Source organism: Marmota flaviventris, chromosome 2 (genome assembly GCF_047511675.1).
Source record: "Marmota flaviventris isolate mMarFla1 chromosome 2, mMarFla1.hap1, whole genome shotgun sequence".
Lineage (NCBI taxonomy): Eukaryota > Metazoa > Chordata > Mammalia > Rodentia > Sciuridae > Marmota > Marmota flaviventris.
The window spans coordinates 71,041,161-71,063,855 of record NC_092499.1 but is presented as its reverse complement, the minus strand read 5'-3'; the positions used below and the strand labels follow the sequence as shown (position 1 = coordinate 71,063,855).

Sequence of the window (22,695 nt, the reverse complement as noted above, 5' to 3'; positions counted from 1 at the left end):
CATTTCACCAAAATCCACTAGAAATTAATTGAATTGAGTAGTCTAAGTAGTCTTAATAGGCTGTTCAGATGTTAAAGTGATGTTAAAGTGTTAATTCTCTGCTGATCTTACAGCCAAGTTCCTGTGCCAGGATTTATATGGTGTCTTAAGTCTGGCTACAGTGTGCTATCTCCCTATCCCATAGGCCTATTTGGCTGGAAGTTTCTTAAAGCGGAAGATTTGATTAATAAATGATGTCTTACATGGTGACATAAGTCACCCTTTATTTATTTTAGTTCTTATTACTCAAGTAATGATGAAACTTAAGGGAATGGGATGGAATTCTTTGAAGGGGTGGGCGAGTGTCATTACAGAGGAATTTCTAGCCAAGAATGAAGGACTGTGTATATGTTCTTTGTGTCACACTTATGATGTAAAATATCTTGGTTTTCTGGGTTGATATATAATGATATGTTGTATTACAATAATTTTCATTATAAGTTAGAATATAATTCTTTGCTCCCCTAATTAGTCTTTTCCCAATGTTTCCCCATAACAATGTGCCTTGAGTTGAATTCAGTAAACCCATACCACTGGAAAACAGTCTCTTTGTTAATAATAAAGTTGTACTATTTTTCTTACATGATTATGTTATTTTCATAGTACCTGTAGCTTATTGTTTCCTGTGAACTCAGTCATTTTGTAAAGTGAGTGTGTTTTGCATTGGTTTTGCCTTTAAGATTGTCCTCAAGCTGGGCATGATGGTGCATTCGTATAATTCTAGTGACTTGGGAGGCTAAGGCAAGAGGATTACACTTTTGAGGCCAGCTTCAGTATCTAAGTGAGGCCTTAAGCAACCTAGTAAAACGCTATCTCAAAATAAAAAAATAAAAAGTTCTGGGGATGTGGCTTAGTGGTAAAGCCCCTCTGAGTTCAATCCTCATTACCCACCCCCACCAAATAAATTGAAATAAAAAACTCATCTTTTTACTTTTAGGAAATGCTGAATGTTCATGATCATTATCAGAACATGAAACATATAATTTCAGCTGATAAGTCCAAGCCAGATAAAGCCCTCAGCTTGATAAAGGATGATTTTTTGGATAATATTAAAAACATAGTTTTGGAGCATCAGCAGTGGCATAAAGACAGAAAGGTAAGCAGTTGCATGTTTGATCACTTACTGTACATTGTACATGAATATTTAGACATGGTGGTATGTTGAGAGGCAGCCTGGTTTAGTGGGTACTTTCCTGTATAGTGAAGATTTCTACTTAAGGTTTTGTCAGTCATTAGCCATGTGGCATCATTTGCCCTTACAAATGGAATATACAACACACAAACACACATGGACACATACATATATATCAGGAATAAGTATTCTTGTATATTATATTCTTATAATCTTTGTAATTTGGGCTAGGCTCAGCGGTAGTGCAAGGACCTGGGTTCAATCCTCAGCACCCCATAAAAATAAATAAATAAAGTAAAGGTATTGCGTCCAACAACAACTAAAAAATAAATATAAAAAAAATTAATCTGTAATTTGGCATTTTTCTAGAGGTTACATACTGACAGCCTTTGGGCCAAATCTGACATATAGATATGTTTTGTTTGGCATAGTATTGATTTCAACATTGTTGTAAAATTTTGAATTAGTGACCAATATGTAAGTATTTGTAGACTTCACCTAAAATTCCAGAAAACCAACTTCACTTCTAAATCAGAATTTGTAAGTGGTCTCACTTTCCTGCATAGTAGCAGATCCTGAACCTGGGTTGTGTCTATCTGCTGTGTCTTATCCATTTTCAAGTCTCATCAACAAATTTTTAGTTTGATTTTTCTGATTCAACAGTATTAATCTTGCCTGTATTCCACATTGGCCTTATTCTGGAAACCTAAGTGCCAGACTTGCCAAATTTATCTTTGAAACTATGATTCCATTTTATTTTAATAAATACTTCCAGGAAAAAATAAAAAATAGAACCAATTTCTGGTTACTTTACTGTTGAATAAAGTATTCAGGTATTTTATTGATGAATACTAGAACTGTTATGAAACCTAATTGTGATCTTAGAGTTTGGTAGTGACCTATGTTGCAGTACTGTGAGATGATCTTTTGGTTTTTTAGTAATTAAAATAATCAAGCGGGGCTGGGGGATGTGGCTCAAGTGGTAGCATGCTCGTCTAGCATGCGTGAGGCACTGGGTTCGATTCTCAGCACCACGTAAAAACAAAATAAAGATATGGTGTCCACCTAAAACTAAAAAATAAATAAAAAAAAAAAAATAAGCATCCTAGTTGCATGTACAGATATGCCACAGTGAAGCCTGTTCTGTACAATTAAAATAGCACTAAAAGTGAAGTAATTGATCCTTACTGTTGTAAAATTAATTTGTAACTAATTAAATTGTAAATATGTTTATATGTTTTTATAAATATGTCTATATAAATAACTTTTTTTGCTCTTTTAGGATCCTTCTTTAAAATCAAAAAATAAAGATGGAGAAGAAAAGAAGGAAGAAAAGTCACAAGAATCAGAGGTCAGACAACTGCCATATTATTGTTTATGGGGCAGCAGTTTGATTAGCTTTTTTTACTTTTGTGTGGCTATAATTTTATATATTGAACATTATGGTCTTTGGTCAGCATTATAATAATATCAGAATCTATGATTCAGAATTTTCTATCTATGAAAAGTTAGTCTGTTCTTTACTAGAAATCCTATAAAGCCACATCAGGTATAAGTAGGTAGTAAGGATAACAGTTTTTAGTGGTAATGATGGTGGTTGAAAGTGCCTTTAAGAGGGATAGGGTAAAACTTTTACTGTCTTTTTTTCTGTCACTTGTCAACCTTTCAACCAGTATGGAACCCAAGCTACTGTATGCTGTTTCCTGTCTCCAGAGTTTTCACCCGTCTTAGTAGATGAGACAAGGAGCCATCTTTGAAATAGGCAAATGAGGAAAAATGGCTGTCAAGGGCTCTGCCATGTCACTAAGGCTTTTATTCACATTATCCTCCTGGAGACCTGAATGAAATGAACAAGGGACTGGTGATATAGCTTAGTTGGTAGATGCTTGCCTAGCATGCACAAGGCCCTGGGTTCAGTCCCCAGCGCCACAAAAAAGAAAAGAAAGAAATGAAGAATAACTGTGAGGATGATATATATTATGGCATCTGCTACGTCTATTGTCTATTGAACGTGTTTGTACTCAATTGAGCCTAGTAAGCATTAGTTTCCTTTACCCTACCTTCTGTCTTAAATCTTATTTCTGATAGAAAATACTTGAGTATTCATAATTTCACCTAACATTTGTGTGTTTTAACTTTGTTTTTTCCTTGTTATTTATTTTTCTTCCAGAGATGTGAAAGGGCAGAAGCATTAGCAAGAATAAAATCAAAAGCCTTTTCAGTTGTTGTTCAGGTAAGTTATTTCTTTAATAAGGTAATTTGAAAATTGCATGTTTTTAAAATTATATTTTGATTTTTCTTTTTTTTATTTAATTGAATTTATTTTTTTAAAAAATACGATAGTGGAATGCATTATAATTCTTATTACACATATAGAGCACAGTTTTTCATAAAGTATGTTCATGCCAATTCATGTCTTTATACATGTACTTTGTGTTTTTTTACATTACAATTCTTATTACATATATATATACCACAATTTTTCATATCTCTGTTTGTATATAAAGTAGGTTGACACCCAATTTGTGTCTTCATACATGTACTTTGGTTAATGATGTCCATTACATTCCACCGTCTTTGCTAATCCCCTGCCTCCTCTCTTTCCTTCCCTCTCCTCTTCCCTATCTAGAATTCATCTATTCCTCCCATGCTCCCCCTCCCTACCCCACTATGAGTCAGCCTCCTTATATCAGAGAAAACATTCGGCATTTGTGTTTTTGGGATTGGTTAACTTCACTTAGCATTATCTTCTCCAACGCCATCCATTTACCTGCAAGTGCTATGATTTTATTCTCTGTTCTTGCTGAGTAAAATTCCATTGTGTATGTATGCCACATTTTTTTTTTTTATTCATTCATCCACTAAAGGGCATCTAGGTTGGCTCCATAGTTTAGCTATTGTGAATTGTGCTGCTATAAACATTGATGTGTCTGTGTCCCTGTAGTATGCTGTTTTTAAGTCCTTTGGGTATAGTCCGAGGGATAGCTGGGTCAAATGGTGGTTCCATTCCCAGATTTCCAAGGAATCTCCATTACTGCTTTCCGTATTAGCTGCACAATTTGTAGTCCCACCAGCAATGTATGAGAGTACCTTTTTCCCCACAATCTTTCCAACACTTATTATTGTGTGTCTTCATAATAGCTGCCACTCTGACTGGAGTGAGATGATATCTTAGAGTAGTTTTGATTTGGATTTCTCTGATTGCTAGAGATGATGAGCATTTTTTCATATATTTGTTTTTTTTTTTTTTTTTTTAATATTTATTTATTTTATTTTTCCGGCAGACACAACATCTTTGTTAGTATGTGGTGCTGAGGGTCGAACCCGGGCCGCACGCATGCCAGGCGAGCGCGCTACCGCTTGAGCCACATCCCCAGCCCTCATATATTTGTTGATTGATTGTATATCCTCTTCTGAGAAGTGTCTGTTCGGGTCCTTGGCCCATTTGTTGATTGGGTTAAAGGAGTAGGAAATGATGGAGCAGGAAACTGTTGGGTTACATATATGATTGTTGGGTTTTTATTTGACTTTTAAGCTGTACATGTTACTTTAATTAAAAGTCTATATATAGATATATTCATATTTAATTCATATATAACTCAACAATCACTTATATAACCCAACAGTTTTCTGTTCCATCATTTCCTGCTCCTGTAGGAAATGACCTTGAGAGGCAACCATCTTCAGCTTGTTCTCTTCTTATTATTTCTGATTCTGGAAGTTTTGGGGGTTTTCTCTTTATCCCTGAAGTTTGGAAGCTCCATGGTGATGTAACTTGGTATAGCTCTTTTGCATTCATTGTCTTTGTCACTCACGGTAGCTGTCCTTTCAATCTAATAATCTTGGGTTCTGAGGAACTTTTTGTAATTCTTTGATGATATTTTTTACAGCATTTTCTTTCCTTGAACATTTCTATTTTCAATCTCTTTCTATTATCAATTTTTTAACATTATCTTCTGAACCATTAAATTGATTTTTCTATTGATACATATTTTCATTATTAAGAATTTTTCTTATTCTCTCTATCTCTTTTTACTTTAAAAAATAATTTCCCCCACCTCAGGATGCAGTATCATTTTCTCTTTAAGGATGTTATCTAGTTTTTTGATGTTGCCTATTTCCTTTGAATTTCTTTTTTGTTTATTTTGATCTCCATCTTTGATTTTACTGGCTTTTTTCCAAAAGATCAAAGACCCTGGATACCTGTTCATATTCAAAAGTGGTTAATAGGAAACATTTTAACCCCATATGTCTTTTGTTTTTTGAGTCTTGTCATTTTTACCAGAGAATAATCTTTTGTTCCTTTGTCTTGGGGTGGGTGGGAAATTTCAAGGTTCTGCAGAGAGTCGCCCAAGAGGCTCCTCATGCCTTATACAAGTTGCTTTCAAGCTCCCTGTTTTCACAGAGGTCTTATTCCCTTAGCTATACAGTTTCCTTAAGTCTATAGACTAGTAAGCATTAATTTCCTTTACCCTACCTTCTGTCTTAAATCTTATTTCTTTTTTATGGGAGGAGGCTGGGGAATGGGACACTATTCCCTTTTAGGTTTTTAGGACATTCACCCATTTTTTTAGTTTCATTTCTGCTGATTCCAATTTCTGACCCATTTGGATGAGCTTGCTGAATTTTTACTAACTTCCTCAGTGCAGGCAAGTAGGTTTTAGCCTTCTTCATTTTGTTAAGTCAGCTATTGCTGTCTTTTCACTTTCCATCTTCCAAAATTTTATTCTGTTAATAGTTGTATTTTTTTTAATAGTTTTATTTTATTTTTATGTATTACTGAGGACTGAACCCAGTGCCTCACACATGCTAGGCAAGCACTCCACCACTGAACTATAACCCCAGCCCTAATATGTATATTGTTTCCTGTTGTCTCTGTTATTGTGAGTTTATGCAATTTTATTCTTTTACTGTTACTTTAGTGTGGTTTCAAGAGGGAGTATTGATAAGTATATGTGTTTAATTTCATGTATTTTTCTCATGAATCTAAAATGTGTTTATTTTATGGGAAAGTATTATCATTTCCTAATTGTAGAAGTCAAAGGTAATAAAGTAAAAATGAAATGGAACTCTAGATTGGTTATATGTTATTTTTTACATCGTTAAATAATTAAATGGTATTCTCCATAGATTGTTACTAAGTGTGTCATTGCATGGTTGTAGGATTCCCGCCCCCCTTTGAGGTAAAGAGTTGATTGCTTTTTAAGAATTGTTAATATCTATACTGCATATACAATTAACTGAAACTTTTTTGCTTAAGCAAATAAGGGAATTCATTGACTGATAAAACTACAAAGATATTGTTAGGACCAAGCCTCCATTTCTGACCTTGAATATTGCTGTCATTGTCTCTAAATGCTATTTGTAGCAGCTCTAGTGTTGCATGGTCCCAGCTTCAGGTTCAAAAGAAAGGGAATTTTCCCTTTCGAATGGTTAAGCAGTTCTAAAATAGAATTACATAATGTATTATACAGCTCACATGCCCATTCCTGAACAAATAAATAACAGTGGCCATGGGGACGTGAAACTCATTTTGGCAGCTCTAGGCCACACCTAGAGCCAGGCATGAAGTAGATCCACTGAAAACTCATGGTGGTACACACGGAAAATAAAGGAGAAATAGGTTATTAGAAATAGGATCAGGCCAGGCGTGATGGCGCATGCCTGTAATCCCAGTAGCTTGGGAAGCAGAGGCAGGAGGATCATGAGTTCAAAGCTAGCCTCAGCAACTTAGGGAGATCCTAAGTAACTCAGCAAGATGTTGTCTCTAAATAATATATAAAAAAGGGCTGGGGATGTGGCTCAGTGGTTGAGTGCCCCTGTACCAAAAAAAAAGAAAGAAAGAAAATTAAAACAGTATGTGCCTCTCTGTCTGCATTTCCTAATCAATCCAGTAGTCAGAACAATTGTATTTTAATCCAATGTGAGTAAATGATGATTATATCTGCAGGAAACATTATGATAAAGGTAAAAGACTATGTATATGGCACAAGTAATTTTATTATTAAGTCAGTGTGATAGTTAATACTTTACTTTCTTATAAATCTTTCCTTGTCTTTACGTATTTCTCCTTTCCTCTAAATTATCTGTCAGTTGTATTCATTTTTGTAGTTCATTGTGGTTAATTGGATTTCTAAATTTAAAGGCATCCAAGTCAAGACGGCATCGTCAAGTCAAACTTGACTCTTCTGACTCTGATTCTGCATCTGGTCAAGTACAAACTGAAACAACTAAGAAAAAGAAAACCAGAGGAACACTGAAGTCAGCAGGAAGGAAGATTTCATCCAGAAACAAAGGTACCTCTTAAGTCTTACCAAGACTCATCAAGGCAGAATGGGTCTTATTCATAATTTCCCTATACCTTTATTTCTTTATTAAGATGGATAAAACTTGTTTGAGAACATTATGGGATTTAAAATTAAAAATAAATTAATTCTCTTAGATTCTTTTTATTTTTATTTTATTTTTTAGTTGTTGACAGACCTCTCGAACCCAGTGCTTCACACACGCTAGGCAAGCACTTCATTGCTGAGTTTCAGCTTTAGCCCCTCTTAGATTCTTGGGATCTCGTTGCTGAAGAGACCTGAGGAGTTATATTTATTTTTCATAGATGATGAATTTAGGCCCATATAGATTAAATAGCTTGTCAAAGTGATATAGCTAGATAGTTTTAGAATCAGTGAAGAATTATACAGTGCATGCTTTGTTAATGATTTTTTTTTTTTTTTGGTGTATATCAAATTTGTGTGTAGAATAAGCTAATGATAATGCATTCCGTAAACTATTTTTCTATGGTTATATTAATTAAGCTGTCTCTGCTTTTCTTTGGAAATACTGAATCTGTAAAATTACCTTTGCTATTTGGTTCTTAAATAACAATATATTTAATAGTTTGATTTTTTTTTAATTGCATAAGTAAATGTATTATACATAAAGTTGATTAACAGGCTTGGGGAGGAAGTGAAAGTGTTAGAAATATTAATGTATATTAATATGTATGTAAATATTTAATGCTCACTGTAAATATTTAATGCTATCAAACACATTTCTAGCTACCTCAGGCTACTTCAGGAGTATATGAAGATAATATACAGTCTTTTAATGTGTTTTTTTTTCTTCCTATAATGTGACAGTAGAGGGAGAATTAAAGTTTAAATACCTTTCCTGTATTTCAGACATGATTAAGTGCTATAATAGTTGCTTGAAATACACTGAGAATTCAGAGGATATACCCTATTTGTTTAGAGTGATTAAAATATTCTTAAAGAAAATTTTTTATTTTTCACAAAGCTAGCAAATACATAGGAGAATATGTAGAGCAAATTCACTTATTGAGTTACACATATCAAAAAGGATCTGAGCTGGGCACGGTGGCACAGGCCTGTAATCCCAGCTGCTCGGGAGGCTGAGGCAGGAGGATTGTAAGTTCAAAGCCAGCCTTAACAATAGTGATACGCTAAGCAACTCAGTGAGACCCTGTCTCTAAATAAAATACAAAACAGGGCTGGTGCTATGCCTCAGTGGTCAAGTGCCCCTGAGTTCAATCCCTAGTACTCAAAAAAGAAAAGGATCTTTTCTTTTCTACTTACTGTAGTGTACTTTCCCCATGATACTTCAAACATCTTGCAATTGATTAGAATCTGTTAATATAATTTATTATATAAATATTTTAAAGGGGAAAATGTGGATTAATTTTAGTAGTTATCAAAGAGGACAATGGATAATATCCAGCATCCACTTTTGATTTAAAACAAAACAAAACAAAAAAATCTCTAGATCAGCAGGTCAGCAAACTGTTTCTATAGCCTGGTAACAAATCATATAGTCCCTGTCACTACTGCTCAATTGCCATTATAATGTGAAAATAGCTACAGATAATTCAAAAACAAATGAATATGTTCATGTTCCAATAAAACTGTATTTACATAGGAGGTGATGGGCTGCATTTGGTTTGGGAATCATAGCACGTCAACTCTTATTCTAGATAAAAGAACTAGAAAGTTATTTATTTATTTATTTTTTAAATATTTTAAATTGTAGATGGACACAGTATCTTATTTATTTATTTTCATGTGGTCCTGAGGCTCGAACCCAGTGCCTCAGTGCCTCACACATGCTAGGCAAGCACTCTACCACTGAGCCATAACCCCAGCCCCACTTGTTTAATTTTTGAAGTGTGTGTTTGTGTGCACATGCATATGCACACTTGTGTTTGTGTGATAAACTATAAGCCACTTCATGTTTACTAGTAAACATGTATTAGTTTTATCTGCAATTGCTTTTGAAGAGCTAGTCAATGTAATTAGACAGGAGAGTGAAAAAAGGTATTTTTTTAGTCAGCTGTTTCACTGCTGTGACTAAAAGATCTGACCAGAACAACTGGAGAGGAGGAAAGGTTTATTTGGGGGCTCTGGTTTCAAGGGTCTCAGTACATAGATAGCCAGCTCCATTCCTCGGGGCTCAGGGTGAGGCAGGGCATTGTGGCGGAAGAGTGTGGTGGAGGGAAGCAGCTTACATGGCGATCAGAAAGTAGAGACTCCACTTGTCAGATACAAATACATACCCCAAAGCCATGCCCTAATTCTCACCTCCTCCAGCCACACCCTACCACTCTAGTTACCACCCGGTTAAATTCTGTCAGGGGATTAATTCACTGATTGGGTTAAGACTCTCACAACCCAGTCATTTCTCCTCTGAACCTTCCTGCATTGTTAGAGTCTGTAAACAAGTCAAAATAACATCTGGCATTTTGCCAGGGGAATGTTAGAGTTGGTAAACAAGTCTGGATGGTGCCTGGCAAAATGCCAGAAGGAGTGGTTTGAGAAGTAACAAAAGCGAGCCATTAAGTGTGAAGATTCCTTATTGGTTGACTGATGTATCTAGTTTATGCTAATTAGATAAGCTGTGTGGAATGTATAAATACTGCTCCTGTCCTGCAATAAAGGGCTTCCACTCCTGCTGTATCAACATACACAAGTTGTTCGTCACCCCCCAGTTATTTTGCTGCAGCCAGACTGCGGCACTGCATTATCTCACATATGAGCTTTTGGGAGACACCTCACATCCAAACCTTAACAAATATGGAATCAAAGAAACTACAAATTTTCCATGATTTGCAAATGAATGATTTTATGTCTAAAAAATTTGCAAAGAGAATTTGCTGGGGGGAAAAAAAGGAACAAAAAATATTTTGGGATACCACTGCAAACCTTAGAGAGATGAAAAGGTTAATAAGAAAAAATTTTGAATTTTATTCCAGTAAGTTAGATAGCTAAATAAAATGGAAAAATTGTTTCCAAAATTAACATAAGAAGAAACAGAAAATCTGAATAGTCCTATGTCTACTAAAGAAATTAAACTCCTAGATGGCTGTACTGGGCATTTTAGCAAGTATTTAAGAAAGAAAAATATCAGTCCTTTTAGAAAATAGAAGCAGGAATACTTTCCAGCTTAATAACATTACAAGAAAACTAAGGACAAATTAATATCCTTCATGAGCATACCTATAAAAAAAAAAAAAGTCCTGAAAAAATATTAGCAAGTTGAATCCAATAATATATTAAAAGGTCAGTGATATTATGAGCAACTAGCATTTATCCCAGGAATATAAGGTTGGTTTGATACAAACCAATGTAATTCATCACTAGCCAAATAAAATACGATAATATAATCCTCTCAAGAGATGTAGACAAAAATATTTGATAAAATCCAGCACGTACACAAGATAACCCTGAGCGAATAGAACAACACTTACTTGGTCTGATTAAGGACTTCTTTGAAAACCTCTGGCTAATAACATCATACTTATTGGTAAAACAATGGTTTTCCCCAAAAATTCTTAGAATAAGCAAGGATGCCTGCTTTTAGTATTCCTATTAAACATTATGCTGGAAGTCCTAACCAGTGTAGTAAGGTAAGAAACAAAAAATTAATGGCCATTCAGATTGGAAAGGAAGAAATACTATGCTTGTTTTCAAATAAAATTAACTTTTCCATAGAAAATCCTAAAATCTATAAAATAGCTATAAGAACTAATAATCAGTGAATTAATTATTTTTTCAGTGCTGGGGCTTGAACCTAGGGCCTGAACCTAGGGCCTTGTGCATGTGAAACAAGGGTTCTAACACTAAGCTATACCCCTAACCCTGAATAATTGAATTTAGCAAGGTTATAAGGTAACCTTGTTAATATTTCTCTGTGATAGCAAATGTATCATTAAAAATTGAAATTTTTTGAAAAAAGTGTAATAGCATCTGAAATACAAATTACTTTGGTATATAGGTGATAAAATATGTGTAGAATATGTATGCTGAAAACTACAAAATTATTGATGAATGAAATTAAAGAAGACCTAAATTGAATGGAGACATGTGTGGTCTTTATGAATTGCAGACACAATATTAGGATGTCAGCTAATTCCCAGTTTTTCTGTACAGTCAATAAGATCCCTATGAAAGGGGCTGGGGATGTGGCTCAAGCGGTAGCGCGCTCGCCTGGCATGCGTGCGGCCCGGGTTCGATCCTCAGCACCACATACAAAGATGTTGTGTCCGCCGAAAACTAAAAAATAAATATTAAAAAAAAAAAAAAAAATCCCTATGAAAAATTCCAACAGTTATTTTGTATAAATTAACAAGCTGATTTTTAATTATATATTATAATGAAGAGGAATTAGAGCAGTCAAAACAGTTTGAAAAATAACTAAGTCTTTGGAAAGTAAGATAGTATACTACCTCTGAGACAAAGGTCAGTGGAACAGAGGTGTAGAATAGTTTATACCTATATCCAAAAAAGTCCTTAACTCGTCTCATATATAAAAAATAATTCAAAATGGATCATAGACCTAAATGTAAAACTCAAAATTACATAACTTGTGGAAGAAAATATAGGAGAAAAAAAGGTTTGTGTTCTCAGATTAGATAAAGAGTTTTTTTATATTTGACATGAAAAACAAGGCATAGCTGGGCATGGGGTTGCATTCTTGTAATCCTAGCTACTGGGAGACTGAGGCAGAAGGATTGCAAGTTGGAGGCCAGCCTGGGCAACTTAGCCAGATCCTGTCTCAAAAGGTCTGGGGATGTAGCTCAGACCACTTGCCTAGCATATGTGAGGCCCTGGGTTTAACTCCCCAGTAACACACACTCAACAAACCCACAAGGCATAAAAGAAAAAATTGATAAATTGAACTTCCTCAAAATTAAAATTCTTGTCTTTATAAGTCATTAAGAAAATGAAGAGGCAAGTCACTGGAAGAAGATATTTGCAAAATACAGCCCTAAGTCTTACATCCAGAATACATAAAGAACTCTCAAACTCAATAATAAATAACTATCCCCTTAAATTTGTAAAGTATTTCATTAAAGAAAATTTATGTGTATGGCATATAAGCACATGAAAAGATGCTCCACATCTTTAGTTAGTAGGGAAATGTAAACTAAAACCACAATGACATTCCTACAAAACAAAACATAAAGCAATCATAATAGCTGGGGAGGGTTCCAAACAAGTGGAATCTTCGTACATTTCTTGTGAGAATCCAGAATGGTATAGTTGCTTTAGAAAACTGCCAATTTTTAATAAACATATTTACCCATCCCTTAGTATTTACCCAGTTGAAATGAATGTTTATGTTTGCACAAAAATATGTTCACAAAAGTTTACTTTGGCTTTATTCATAATGGCAAAAACTGCAAGTAGGTTAAATACCCTTCTGCTAGGAGTTGAATAAACTGTGGTATGTCCATCTGTACAATGAAATACTACTCAGCAGCACAAGGACTACTGTTGTTTTTAACAATATGGATGAGTGTTGTATGCATTTGTTAAGTGAAAGAAGCCAGTCAAAAGAGTACATATTCTATAATTCTATTTGTATGACAGTCTGGAAAAAGTAAATCTATAAAGACAGAAAATAGGTCAGTGGTTGCTAGGGACTAGGGAAATAGGTCACAAGGGAATTTGTTGGGATGATGGAAGTGTTCTGTATTTTGATTGGTGTAGTGATTGCACAATTACAGTTATCTAAACTCCTACATCTGTATGTTAAAATCATGAAATATATTGTATGTTGATACTTTAATAAACCTGGACCAACAAACAAAACAAACCCAGAGGCAAGGAAAATATTTTTTTATTATATTTTGAAAAATGAATTTCTTGTATATTAACATTTTTTTTCCTAAAATCAAAGTTACTTAGGTTTAAAAACCTGCATAAGCACTTTTTACTAGCAATGAACCTTAGTACAAGCACAGCAGGGATGTGAGCTGCTTATCAAATTGCTTCTTAAACACCTGAAAAACATTTTTTTTTTCTGTTGTTGAGGAACAAGTGCAAGACGGGAAAGAAATTTAAATGAAATTTCCTTTGACAGGTATAATCTATGAAATATCACTTACTTTACCAGCCAACCATATTTTATTCCTTAATGTAGTTACTGAAAACATGGTTTTATAAACTCTGAAATTAGCATACATATAGACTCTGTAACACATCTGAAAATTTTTAATTGAATTTATTTAGGGTGTCAGCAAGAATTTAACCCATGAGAAAGAATGAAAGTATAATTAAATGTGACCTGAATTCAGATGTTTGATTGTAGCTTAAGTATTCCAGCTAATATGCTTTGTAGCTCTTGTAAAATCTCTGAAGAAAAGGAAAGGTAAATACCTGGATAAAGATCTAAATGTGTCAAAGTTTCTCTTTAAAGTAGAAAAAAAAAATTTTTTTTAAACCCCTACCTTGCTTGTGCTGGGCAAGTACTCTACCATTGAGCTACCTCTCAGTCCTTTTAATTTATTTTTAAGTAGGTCTGGCTAAGTTGCCCAGCCTGGCCTTGAGCTTGTGACCCTCTTCAGCCTCCCAAGTAGCTGAGATTATAGATATGCATTAGTTTATGGTCAGCCTAGTCCAGCTCTAGGCTCAATGTGAAACAGAACATCAGAGATTATAGATATGCATTATCATACCCAGTGGAAAATCTGTTTTTAATTTCGGAGTTATTTCAAAAAGAAGAGCTTTATATTCCATAAAAAGCAAAAGATATTATAAAACTATTTGCAGCATGTTTGATAATTTTAATTTTCTAATTTTAGGGGCCAGGGGTGTAGCTCAGTGGTTGAGTGCTTACCTCACATGTGTGAGGCACTGGGTTCGATCCTCAGCACCACATAAAAATAAATAAATAAAGATATTTTGTTTATCTACAACTAAAAATATATTTTAAAAAATAAATAAAATTTCTAATTTTAGAAGAGCTCTTAGAAATTGATAAGAATAAGACCCGGTAGAAAAATGGGCTTAGGACATGAATAGGCAATTCACAAACAAAATGAAATGTAATTGTATACATGAAGAGTGTTATTGTTTGCATATGACATGTCCTCCAAAAAGCTCCTGTGTTAATACAGGAATATTCAGAGGTAAAATAATTAGATTGTGAGAACTGTGATATAATCAGTCCATCCTAGTTTGGATGGACTAGTGGGTGGTAACTGTAGGTAGGTGGGGCATGGCTAGAGGAGGTAGGTCAGTGGGGATTTGCCCTGGAAGAGTTCATCCTCCCCGCAGCTCCTTCCTACCTCCCCTTTTTCTGCTTCCTTGCTGCCATGAATGGAGCAGTGCTCCTCTACCACACCCACTTCTCCCTTGATGTTCTGTTTCACATTGGGCCTAGAGCTGGACTAGGCTGACCATAAACTAAACCTCTGGAACTGTGAGCTAAAATAAACTTTCCCTCCTCTAAGTTATTCTTGTCAGGTATTTTAGTCATAATGACACAAAGCTGACTAACACAGATATTTAATTTTGTTAATCATTAAAGAAGTATAAATTAAAACATGATTTTGATATTATTTGATAGGTCAGCAAAGATTTAAGGTAACTGAATACTCATGATAATGAAGGTGTGAGGACATAAAAATTACTGAATTTAAGTGGGAGAGTAAATTGGCACATCCTTTTAAGACAGCAATTTGAAATCATCTGTCATTGTGCATGCCATTTAACTAAGAAATTCAATTTCTAGGAATTCATTCTGTTCAAATGACAAATGCATAAAGACATTCATTGTAGGATTATTTGAAATGGCAAAGACTATAAACAACTCAAATGTATAATATTTAAAAATTTGGGTAGATAAAATTATTGTCAATCCTATATAGGAGTACTTCACAGTTATTAAAAAGGTAGAGAAAGCGCATAGATTAAGACGAGCAGAGGGATCAGCATGAAAAAAAAGACAAAGCACCTGGGACATAGAGTGAGGGTTTCATTTTGGTTGGATAAAAAAGATGTCTTCACTATTAATAATGCTGGAAAAATGTGTTGGATTGTATTGTGACTTGGCCTTAAGCGTGCAATGAAGAAGTTTAAAATTAATTTGGTAGCTGAAGGGTCTTCTAAAACTTTTGAAAGAAAGTGGAGCCAGAAGGGGTTTTCCTTAAAAAAGATCAATCTGGGAGTATTATGGTAGGTAGGAGATAACAGGCTGAAAAAAGGAATATGTAGAAGGCTGACATAATAGTTCAGGTTTGGGAATAATGACTATCTAACCAGGTAGTTGTAGGAATTTGCAGAGAGGCTAATAGCTGTGAGAGCAAACATGAGGGCTGAAGGAAAGGGATGAGACAAGAATGCTGCATGCCTAAGCAGTTGGGAGAAAGTTGGAGAAACATGGATAGTATGATGAGCATTTCATTTTGAGGAGAATTTGCCTCAGGCTGTCTTGCCAGATTCGGTTCCTGTAATAGCTGTCTGGCACATAAATAGGTGCCTAGTATATTGATTGAATTTATTTGTATTATTTCAGTTTCAATTGTACTTGTTCATCATTCCTAGAATGTAACATGCGTGTTGTCTGAAGGACATCAGTAATAGTAATAATAGGATGGTAAAGATGATGACAACCGTGATTATGTAACACTTGCCCCCTACTAACATTTTTCTCACAGGTTCAGGGTCACACGGCTAATAAATAGCAAAACCAAGACTTGTATGAGTCTACCTGAATCCAGACCTGAGTTGTTAATTGTGCTACCTCTCAGGTAATTGAATATGTGGATCTGCAACTCAAATTAGACATGCATTTAAATTAAGTTCATTCTTAGTTGTATTCTAGCTGCATGTCCAGTAGCCATTTGATCTATAACTGATGGTTGCATTCCACAGAGAGTAGCTTTGATCATGGTATAAAACTATCTATCTGACACTTTCTGGGGAATTAGTTTTGTGGATACTGGAGGTTAATAATTTAAATGTCAAAAGTTACTTTAAAAATTTTAAGAGCTAGGGTTGTAGCTCAGAGGTAGAGCGCTTGCCCCGCATGTATGAGGCCCTGGGTTCGGTCCCTCGCACCACATAAAAATAACAAACAAAAATAAAGATATTGTGTCCGTCTACAACTTAAAAAAGTATTTTTAAAAATTTTAATTACTTTAAAAAATTATTTTTGATACCTTTGTAAAATATATTGTTTTCTTTTGATATTTCTTGTTTCCTAGGGTTCATTTATCATTTTCATATGCAGGAAAATAATAAAAAATGTATTTTATGCTCTCATTTCTAGGTCACTATGTCCTGAACATAATTTAATTTCTCCTGATGGTTTGTGGTTATTATCATGAACATATTATTTTTCTGAGTTTTATAACACAGTAATCCTATCAAGAAGTATTTTAACTATGTGGGGCAATTTATTTTATACTAAATGGCTTAATGCTGCAGTACTTCATACTTAGGCCTTATTTTTTTTAAATGGTTTTCTGTGACCTATACTATAACTGGGTCTCTTTCTATTCTCAGTGTGCAGCCATAAAGCAATTTTTTGCTGCCTCTATACTTTTAATGGCCTAGGAAACTGGTTAACCATTCATTTCAGTTTTATATCCAATAAATGTAATGAGTTCTAAGTAAAGGTCTGAGGAACACACTTGTGAGTAGGTGGACCTTGAGGTAAACATCCTGAAGTTTTGTGTGATTCTTGGTTTCTGGCTGCCCTCTAGGTAGGTAAAACACTGTATTTGTTATGAGTTTTTTAGAGAACACTGATTGATTTAACAGAGATAGATCTCTAAAACCTTATTAATCCTCCACTAACAAGGTGACACTTTGCTTCTCAGCTGTCATTTTTAACTTGAAATCCTTCCCTTGACATTGTTGGATAGATTCTTTTAGGTAAATATGGATTTTTAAAAACATTGACAATATAAATGAAGATGGCTAAAAGATTGTGAAGAACAATATTAGTAATTTTGGGCAGGTAGTACTAATTATTGTTTTGTGAACAACTGAAAAAATTTATGGGTTCAAATTCTTAAAAAAAGATATAAGCTATGGAAAGAGGTTTCCTAGAAATTTATCTGTCAGCTTAACGATCAAATAAAAAGTCATTTTGTATAATACTTAGTACTTGCAGGGCTGAAATTATAGCTCAGTTAGTAGAGTGCTTGACTCGTATGCACAAGGCCTTGGTTTCAATCCCTAGCACCACAAAACAAACATACAACAAAAAACCCCAAATACTTAGTACTTGCAAATAAAGGGTAAATCCTATTTTAATGACTTAGTGTAAATTGATATTTCATTAAGTTTGAATCATGTTTTAAAATGGAAGCATATTAGCTCTGTGTGTTGGTGCATAACTGTAATCCCAGCAACCTGGGTGGCTGAGGCAGGAGGATTGAAAGTTCAAGGCCAGCCTTAGCAGTTTAAGCAACCTATGGTCTTAAGTGGAGTCTTAAGTGTGACCCTGTCTCAAAATAAAAAACAAAAGGGCTAGGGATGTAGCTCAATGATAGAGAGCCCCTGGATTCCATCCCCAGTAAAAAACAAAAACAAAATGGAAGCATATTACTATAGGTTACTCAACTTTACCTTGGAGCAGTCTCCATTCCACAAAATCTATACCCCAGTAAAATCCCAGCCCTGGGCTGGGGCTGTAGCTCAGTGGTAAAGTGCCTGACTCACATGTGTGTGGTCCTGGGTTTAATCCTCAGCACCACATAAAAATAAATAAAACTTTGTGTTTATCTACAACTAAAAAAAAAAAAAAAAAATTTGGAAAAAAACCTAAAACCCAGCCCTTTTTATATGCATCAGAGTGGAAAGCTTAAACTCATGTTTTTAAATTTCTTGCCTCCTGGATTAATAGATATTAACATATCTGTAGTATGAAATATCATATTGAATCCTTATTTACTCATTCAGTAAATGTATTGAGGCCCTACTATGCCAGGTACTTCCATATGCCGTGATATTGGGCAAACATCAATAATACATCATGTAAGCAAAACAGAATCTATCCTGTGGTACTTACATTCTAGTGGGACGATGCAGACTGTGAAGAAATGGATTAATAAACAATGTATGAAGTGGTCCAGGTTTTGTGGAAAACAACTGGCAAAAATGTGTTTGGGGGTTGCTTCGGGGACATGAAAATTGGGTGTTAAATTGCACCTGATATGACAGTGGTAATTGATTAATTAGGCTATTTCTTCAAGCACAAAAGTTTATGTAGAAAATATCTAGTTGTTTTTTTTTTTAAATGGAAAGTCAATGGTAAATTTTGACTGGAGAAATATATCTTGTAGAACATATATATTGGAAGAAGAAAATGTGTCTTCAAAAATAAGGCTAGGGGCTGAGGATATAGCTCAGTTGGTAGAGTGCTGGTCTTGCATGCACAAGGCCTTGGGTTCAGTCCCCAGCACCACCAAAAATAAATAAATAAGGCTAGCTGGGGATGTAGCTCAGTGGTAGAATGCATGCTCATTGTGCACAAGGCCTTGGGTTCAGTCTTGAGCACACACACACACACACACAACCTGCAAAACTAAAAACAGAAGGCTGTTCAACTTTAACATTAATTTGTGATTAACAGATAAAATTGATGTGACCCATGTGGTAATTCTTTGATGTGTGCAGATATTTGTGATAAAGACCAAATGAGGCATCTGTTTTTGGCTAATTTTGTTTCTTCTCTTTTTCCTCTGTTCTCTTTAGTGGAAGAATTATAGACTATTTTTAAAGCATAGATATGGATATGGTCATTCTTTAAAAAATATGTATTCTAGAATGCATATTTCTGTTTACCATTATAATTTCAGTTTTGGGTTCAGACCAAAACTGAAACCATTCTAGTATTTATGTTCCTGGAATAACATTATTTGTGTACAATTTTCTTACAGATTAATATTCTTTGTTTTCATATAAAATCATTTTTCCAAATATTTCTAAATGTTTACAGGTAATGTGAAGAATGTACATAAGGAAGAAAAGTCTTTAAGTCTGAGTATGCCTGTAATTACAGAAGAGGAAGAGGAGACAGAAGATTTTAGTGAAACAGGTACAGATGAAATTTTGTCAAACTAATGAAGGAAATATGCTCACAGATCATCAAGGTTTAGAATTCTTGGAAAACATGACAGTTGGCTGTGTGTTCTTGTGATCCTTCTGTCTTGGCTCTTGAGGAATTTCAGTATTAATCATACCATTAATATGACACTTTGAAATACAATAAATGAATGAATACAGCTATCTGTTAGGATCCATCAGTTTCATCTTGTTAGAGAAAACTGTGCCAGACCTCTGCTCTGTCATCTGGACAGAGTTTTCTTGGCTTGCTGTACTTTTCATCCTTGTTCCACTCTCTTCTAGGAAACTGTTTCTTTTTTGTCCTAATTTTTTTTCCCTTTCCCTGCCATTCCTTTTGTGTTTTTCCTTGGTGGAATACACAGTCTTTCCTAATTTTCATGTTTTTGTGTCTTCTATTAAAAATGGGTGATACTTTAAAGCTATTGATTATGACGTCTGCTATAGTAGCCAGAAAGACGTATGATACTAGTGTTTTGGGTTATATTTTCAGGTGTAATTGAAATTTAAGCCTTAGACATTTAATCCCTCATAGCATTGGCCTAGACATGTTTCAAATATGGCACCCTAGGTCAACGCTAATTATAGGGAGGGCAGACCTCTATGAAACATCTTCAGAGTAACTTACTAAATATTAAGTAGCATTTAGGATGACTAAGATCCATTATCTCAATAGATTGGCATCTCAATGAGATTGAGATATTACTGTCTCAATGGAGTCAGTGAGTTTTAAATTGCAGTATTACTTTGAAGAAGAAAATTCATGTGCATGTCAGACTTCAGATTTTTGCATCTTTGCTGTGAGGGCATTCTTGCATTCTGCCAGTTAAATGGCCATATAGTTTAAGTGTATATTATTAATTACTATCATTTAAGTGTCAGTTTTTTTCTTTAGAACTGACTAACTTCTTAACTTTATGTCTTCAGAGTTCACTGTACCCAAGAGGAAAAGAAAACACTGAATGAAGAGCCTGATGTAAAGTTTTACATTTTGAGCTTTCTGACAGAAGAAAAGGTTTATATTTTGTGAATAGGAGGACTACCAGTATTGAAAATAATTCTTCTGGGAAACAGTAATTTCTTTGAAATGGGAATATCTTATCATAGTTTAAGAGTTGGACTAGGAATTTACTCTGAAATTTAATTTTTAATGTTCTGTTATAAAATCTATATAAGTAGAGATAAAACTTGCATTTAGAATATAATAGAAATAATCCTGTTATTTGCAGATTATTGCCATTTCCTATAACTTTTTGTGATAGCCTACTGTCTCACAATTCTGATAATATTAACTTATTTAAATTTTTTATTGAAATATGAATATTTATTACATATAAGTGAATTTTGTATCTATTATATGGTAATAGATTTGTATGTGATGTATATTTACTAGTTTTTCTGTTGTATGGTTAAGTTCAATAAAAATTTTGCCTTATTTGCTTTATTTTTTAACAACACTTATGAAGTTCAATATCAAATATGAAGCTCAATAGCTTATGTGATTTAATAACTTAAGTTCACAACTCATTTTCTAATTCAATTAATTTTTTTTTTTGGTTGGGGTGTACTGGGGATTATTGAATCCAGAGGGCTGAACAACTGAGCCACATCCCCCAAGCTTTTTAAATATTTTATTTAGAGATGAGTCTCACTGAGTTACTAAGTTCCTTGCTAATTTACTGAAGCTGGCTTTGAACTCTCAATCTTCCTGTCTCAGCCTTCCAAGTTGCTGGGATTACAGACCTAATTACATATTCTTTAGTGCTTGTTTTAAAGCCCTCCTTAGTCAAATAAATACGTGTATGCATTCATCTATGTTTGTGTATATGTGGTATATATGTACATTTGTGTTCATATAGATATAAAGAGTAGTCAATAAACTATTTAATCATAATACTTAAGTATTATTTCTAATAAAACCTTTAGGAGTAATATAAAGTTCAGAATGTATCTCTGGTACAGAATATTTGGTAATCACAGAAAATATTTCTATAGCTTCATGAATGGACCACTCTTAATTTCTTATTGCAGACATTTAAATAGAGATTGCTTGAGCTATGATATTTGATTGCTGCCAGTAGCAGATCATTTCCATACCATGTGATTGGTTCAACCTGACTTCTGTTGATTATGCTTCATGTTGTTTTCCACATTGTAAGTTAGGAATTAAAGTCTTGGTTGAAGAATAAATCCAAATCTGTGAGTGTTCTGTGGAGTGAAAATGTGTATCTTGTATGTAATCTTTTTGCATTAACATACTAATGCTGACCCTAATAAAACTTGTGTTTATTAAAATTCATGCTATTGGGGCTGGGGATGTGGCTCAATCGATAGAGCGCTTGCCTGGCATGCGTGCGGCCCGGGTTCGATCCTCAGCACCACATACAAACAAAGATGTTGTGTCTGCCGAAAACTAAAAAATAAATATTAAAAAATTCTCTCTCTCTTTCTCTCTCTCTCTCTCTCTCTCTCTCTCTCTCTCTCCTCCCTTTAAAAAAAATAATCAAAAAATTCATGCTATCATATTAGTTACTAAAAGCAGGTGTTTCCCTTAACTGACATCAGATGTGTCTGGTAATAGTTGGGGCTGTTTTCATGATCTGGACATGGGCAGGGCTTCTGGGATTCTTAAGATTGGAACATCCAGTGTGGTTGTACTATTGGCCACTTTATACCCGGTTATTTGCTAGAACTTGTCTGATCATAAATATTTTTTAAAAGTATTGGTTTTCTTAGTTGTACATGACAGTAAAATCCATTTTGATATAATTACACAAACATGGAATATATCCTTTTCTAGTTAGGCTCCCATTCTTGTCATTTACCAGTATTGTCCAGCTAATGCACTGAGTTGCAATCTCTTTTACAGTAGTACTTATAAAATACAGGATGTCATTTCACTTGTACAACAAAGAAACTTTAGGATGGGATGTGCTTTGCTCACATTTATGAAGTTAGTAAGTAATGTGTTGGATATAAACCTAGAGTTCAGGCCTATAATTTCTTATCTTTTTATATAAGCCAACAGAAATGGAAATCCAGAGGAGTGTTTTGACTCTAAGTAGTAAAACTAAAAAATGTCTTAAACAGTAAGGAAAGTTTATTTTAAGACTAGTTGAGTCCTAATACTAGGTGGCTTTGGCTTATATTGTTGCC

At 34.3% G+C, this 22,695-nt stretch overlaps 1 protein-coding gene across 1 annotated transcript in view; it reads left to right on the top strand.

The window, feature by feature from the left end:
• Nucleotides 1–21,838, top strand: part of Snapc1 (small nuclear RNA activating complex polypeptide 1) — a 28,298-nt gene extending 6,460 nt beyond the window's left edge. The window contains exons 5-10 of the mRNA XM_027929663.2: nt 977–1,135; nt 2,454–2,522; nt 3,342–3,404; nt 7,317–7,467; nt 19,415–19,513; nt 20,467–21,838. Coding sequence (XP_027785464.2) covers nt 977–1,135; nt 2,454–2,522; nt 3,342–3,404; nt 7,317–7,467; nt 19,415–19,513; nt 20,467–20,501 — 576 coding nt within the window. The 3' untranslated portion in view covers nt 20,502–21,838. The remainder of the gene's footprint in view (nt 1–976; nt 1,136–2,453; nt 2,523–3,341; nt 3,405–7,316; nt 7,468–19,414; nt 19,514–20,466) is intronic.
• The last annotated feature ends 857 nt before the right edge of the window (nt 21,839–22,695 follow it).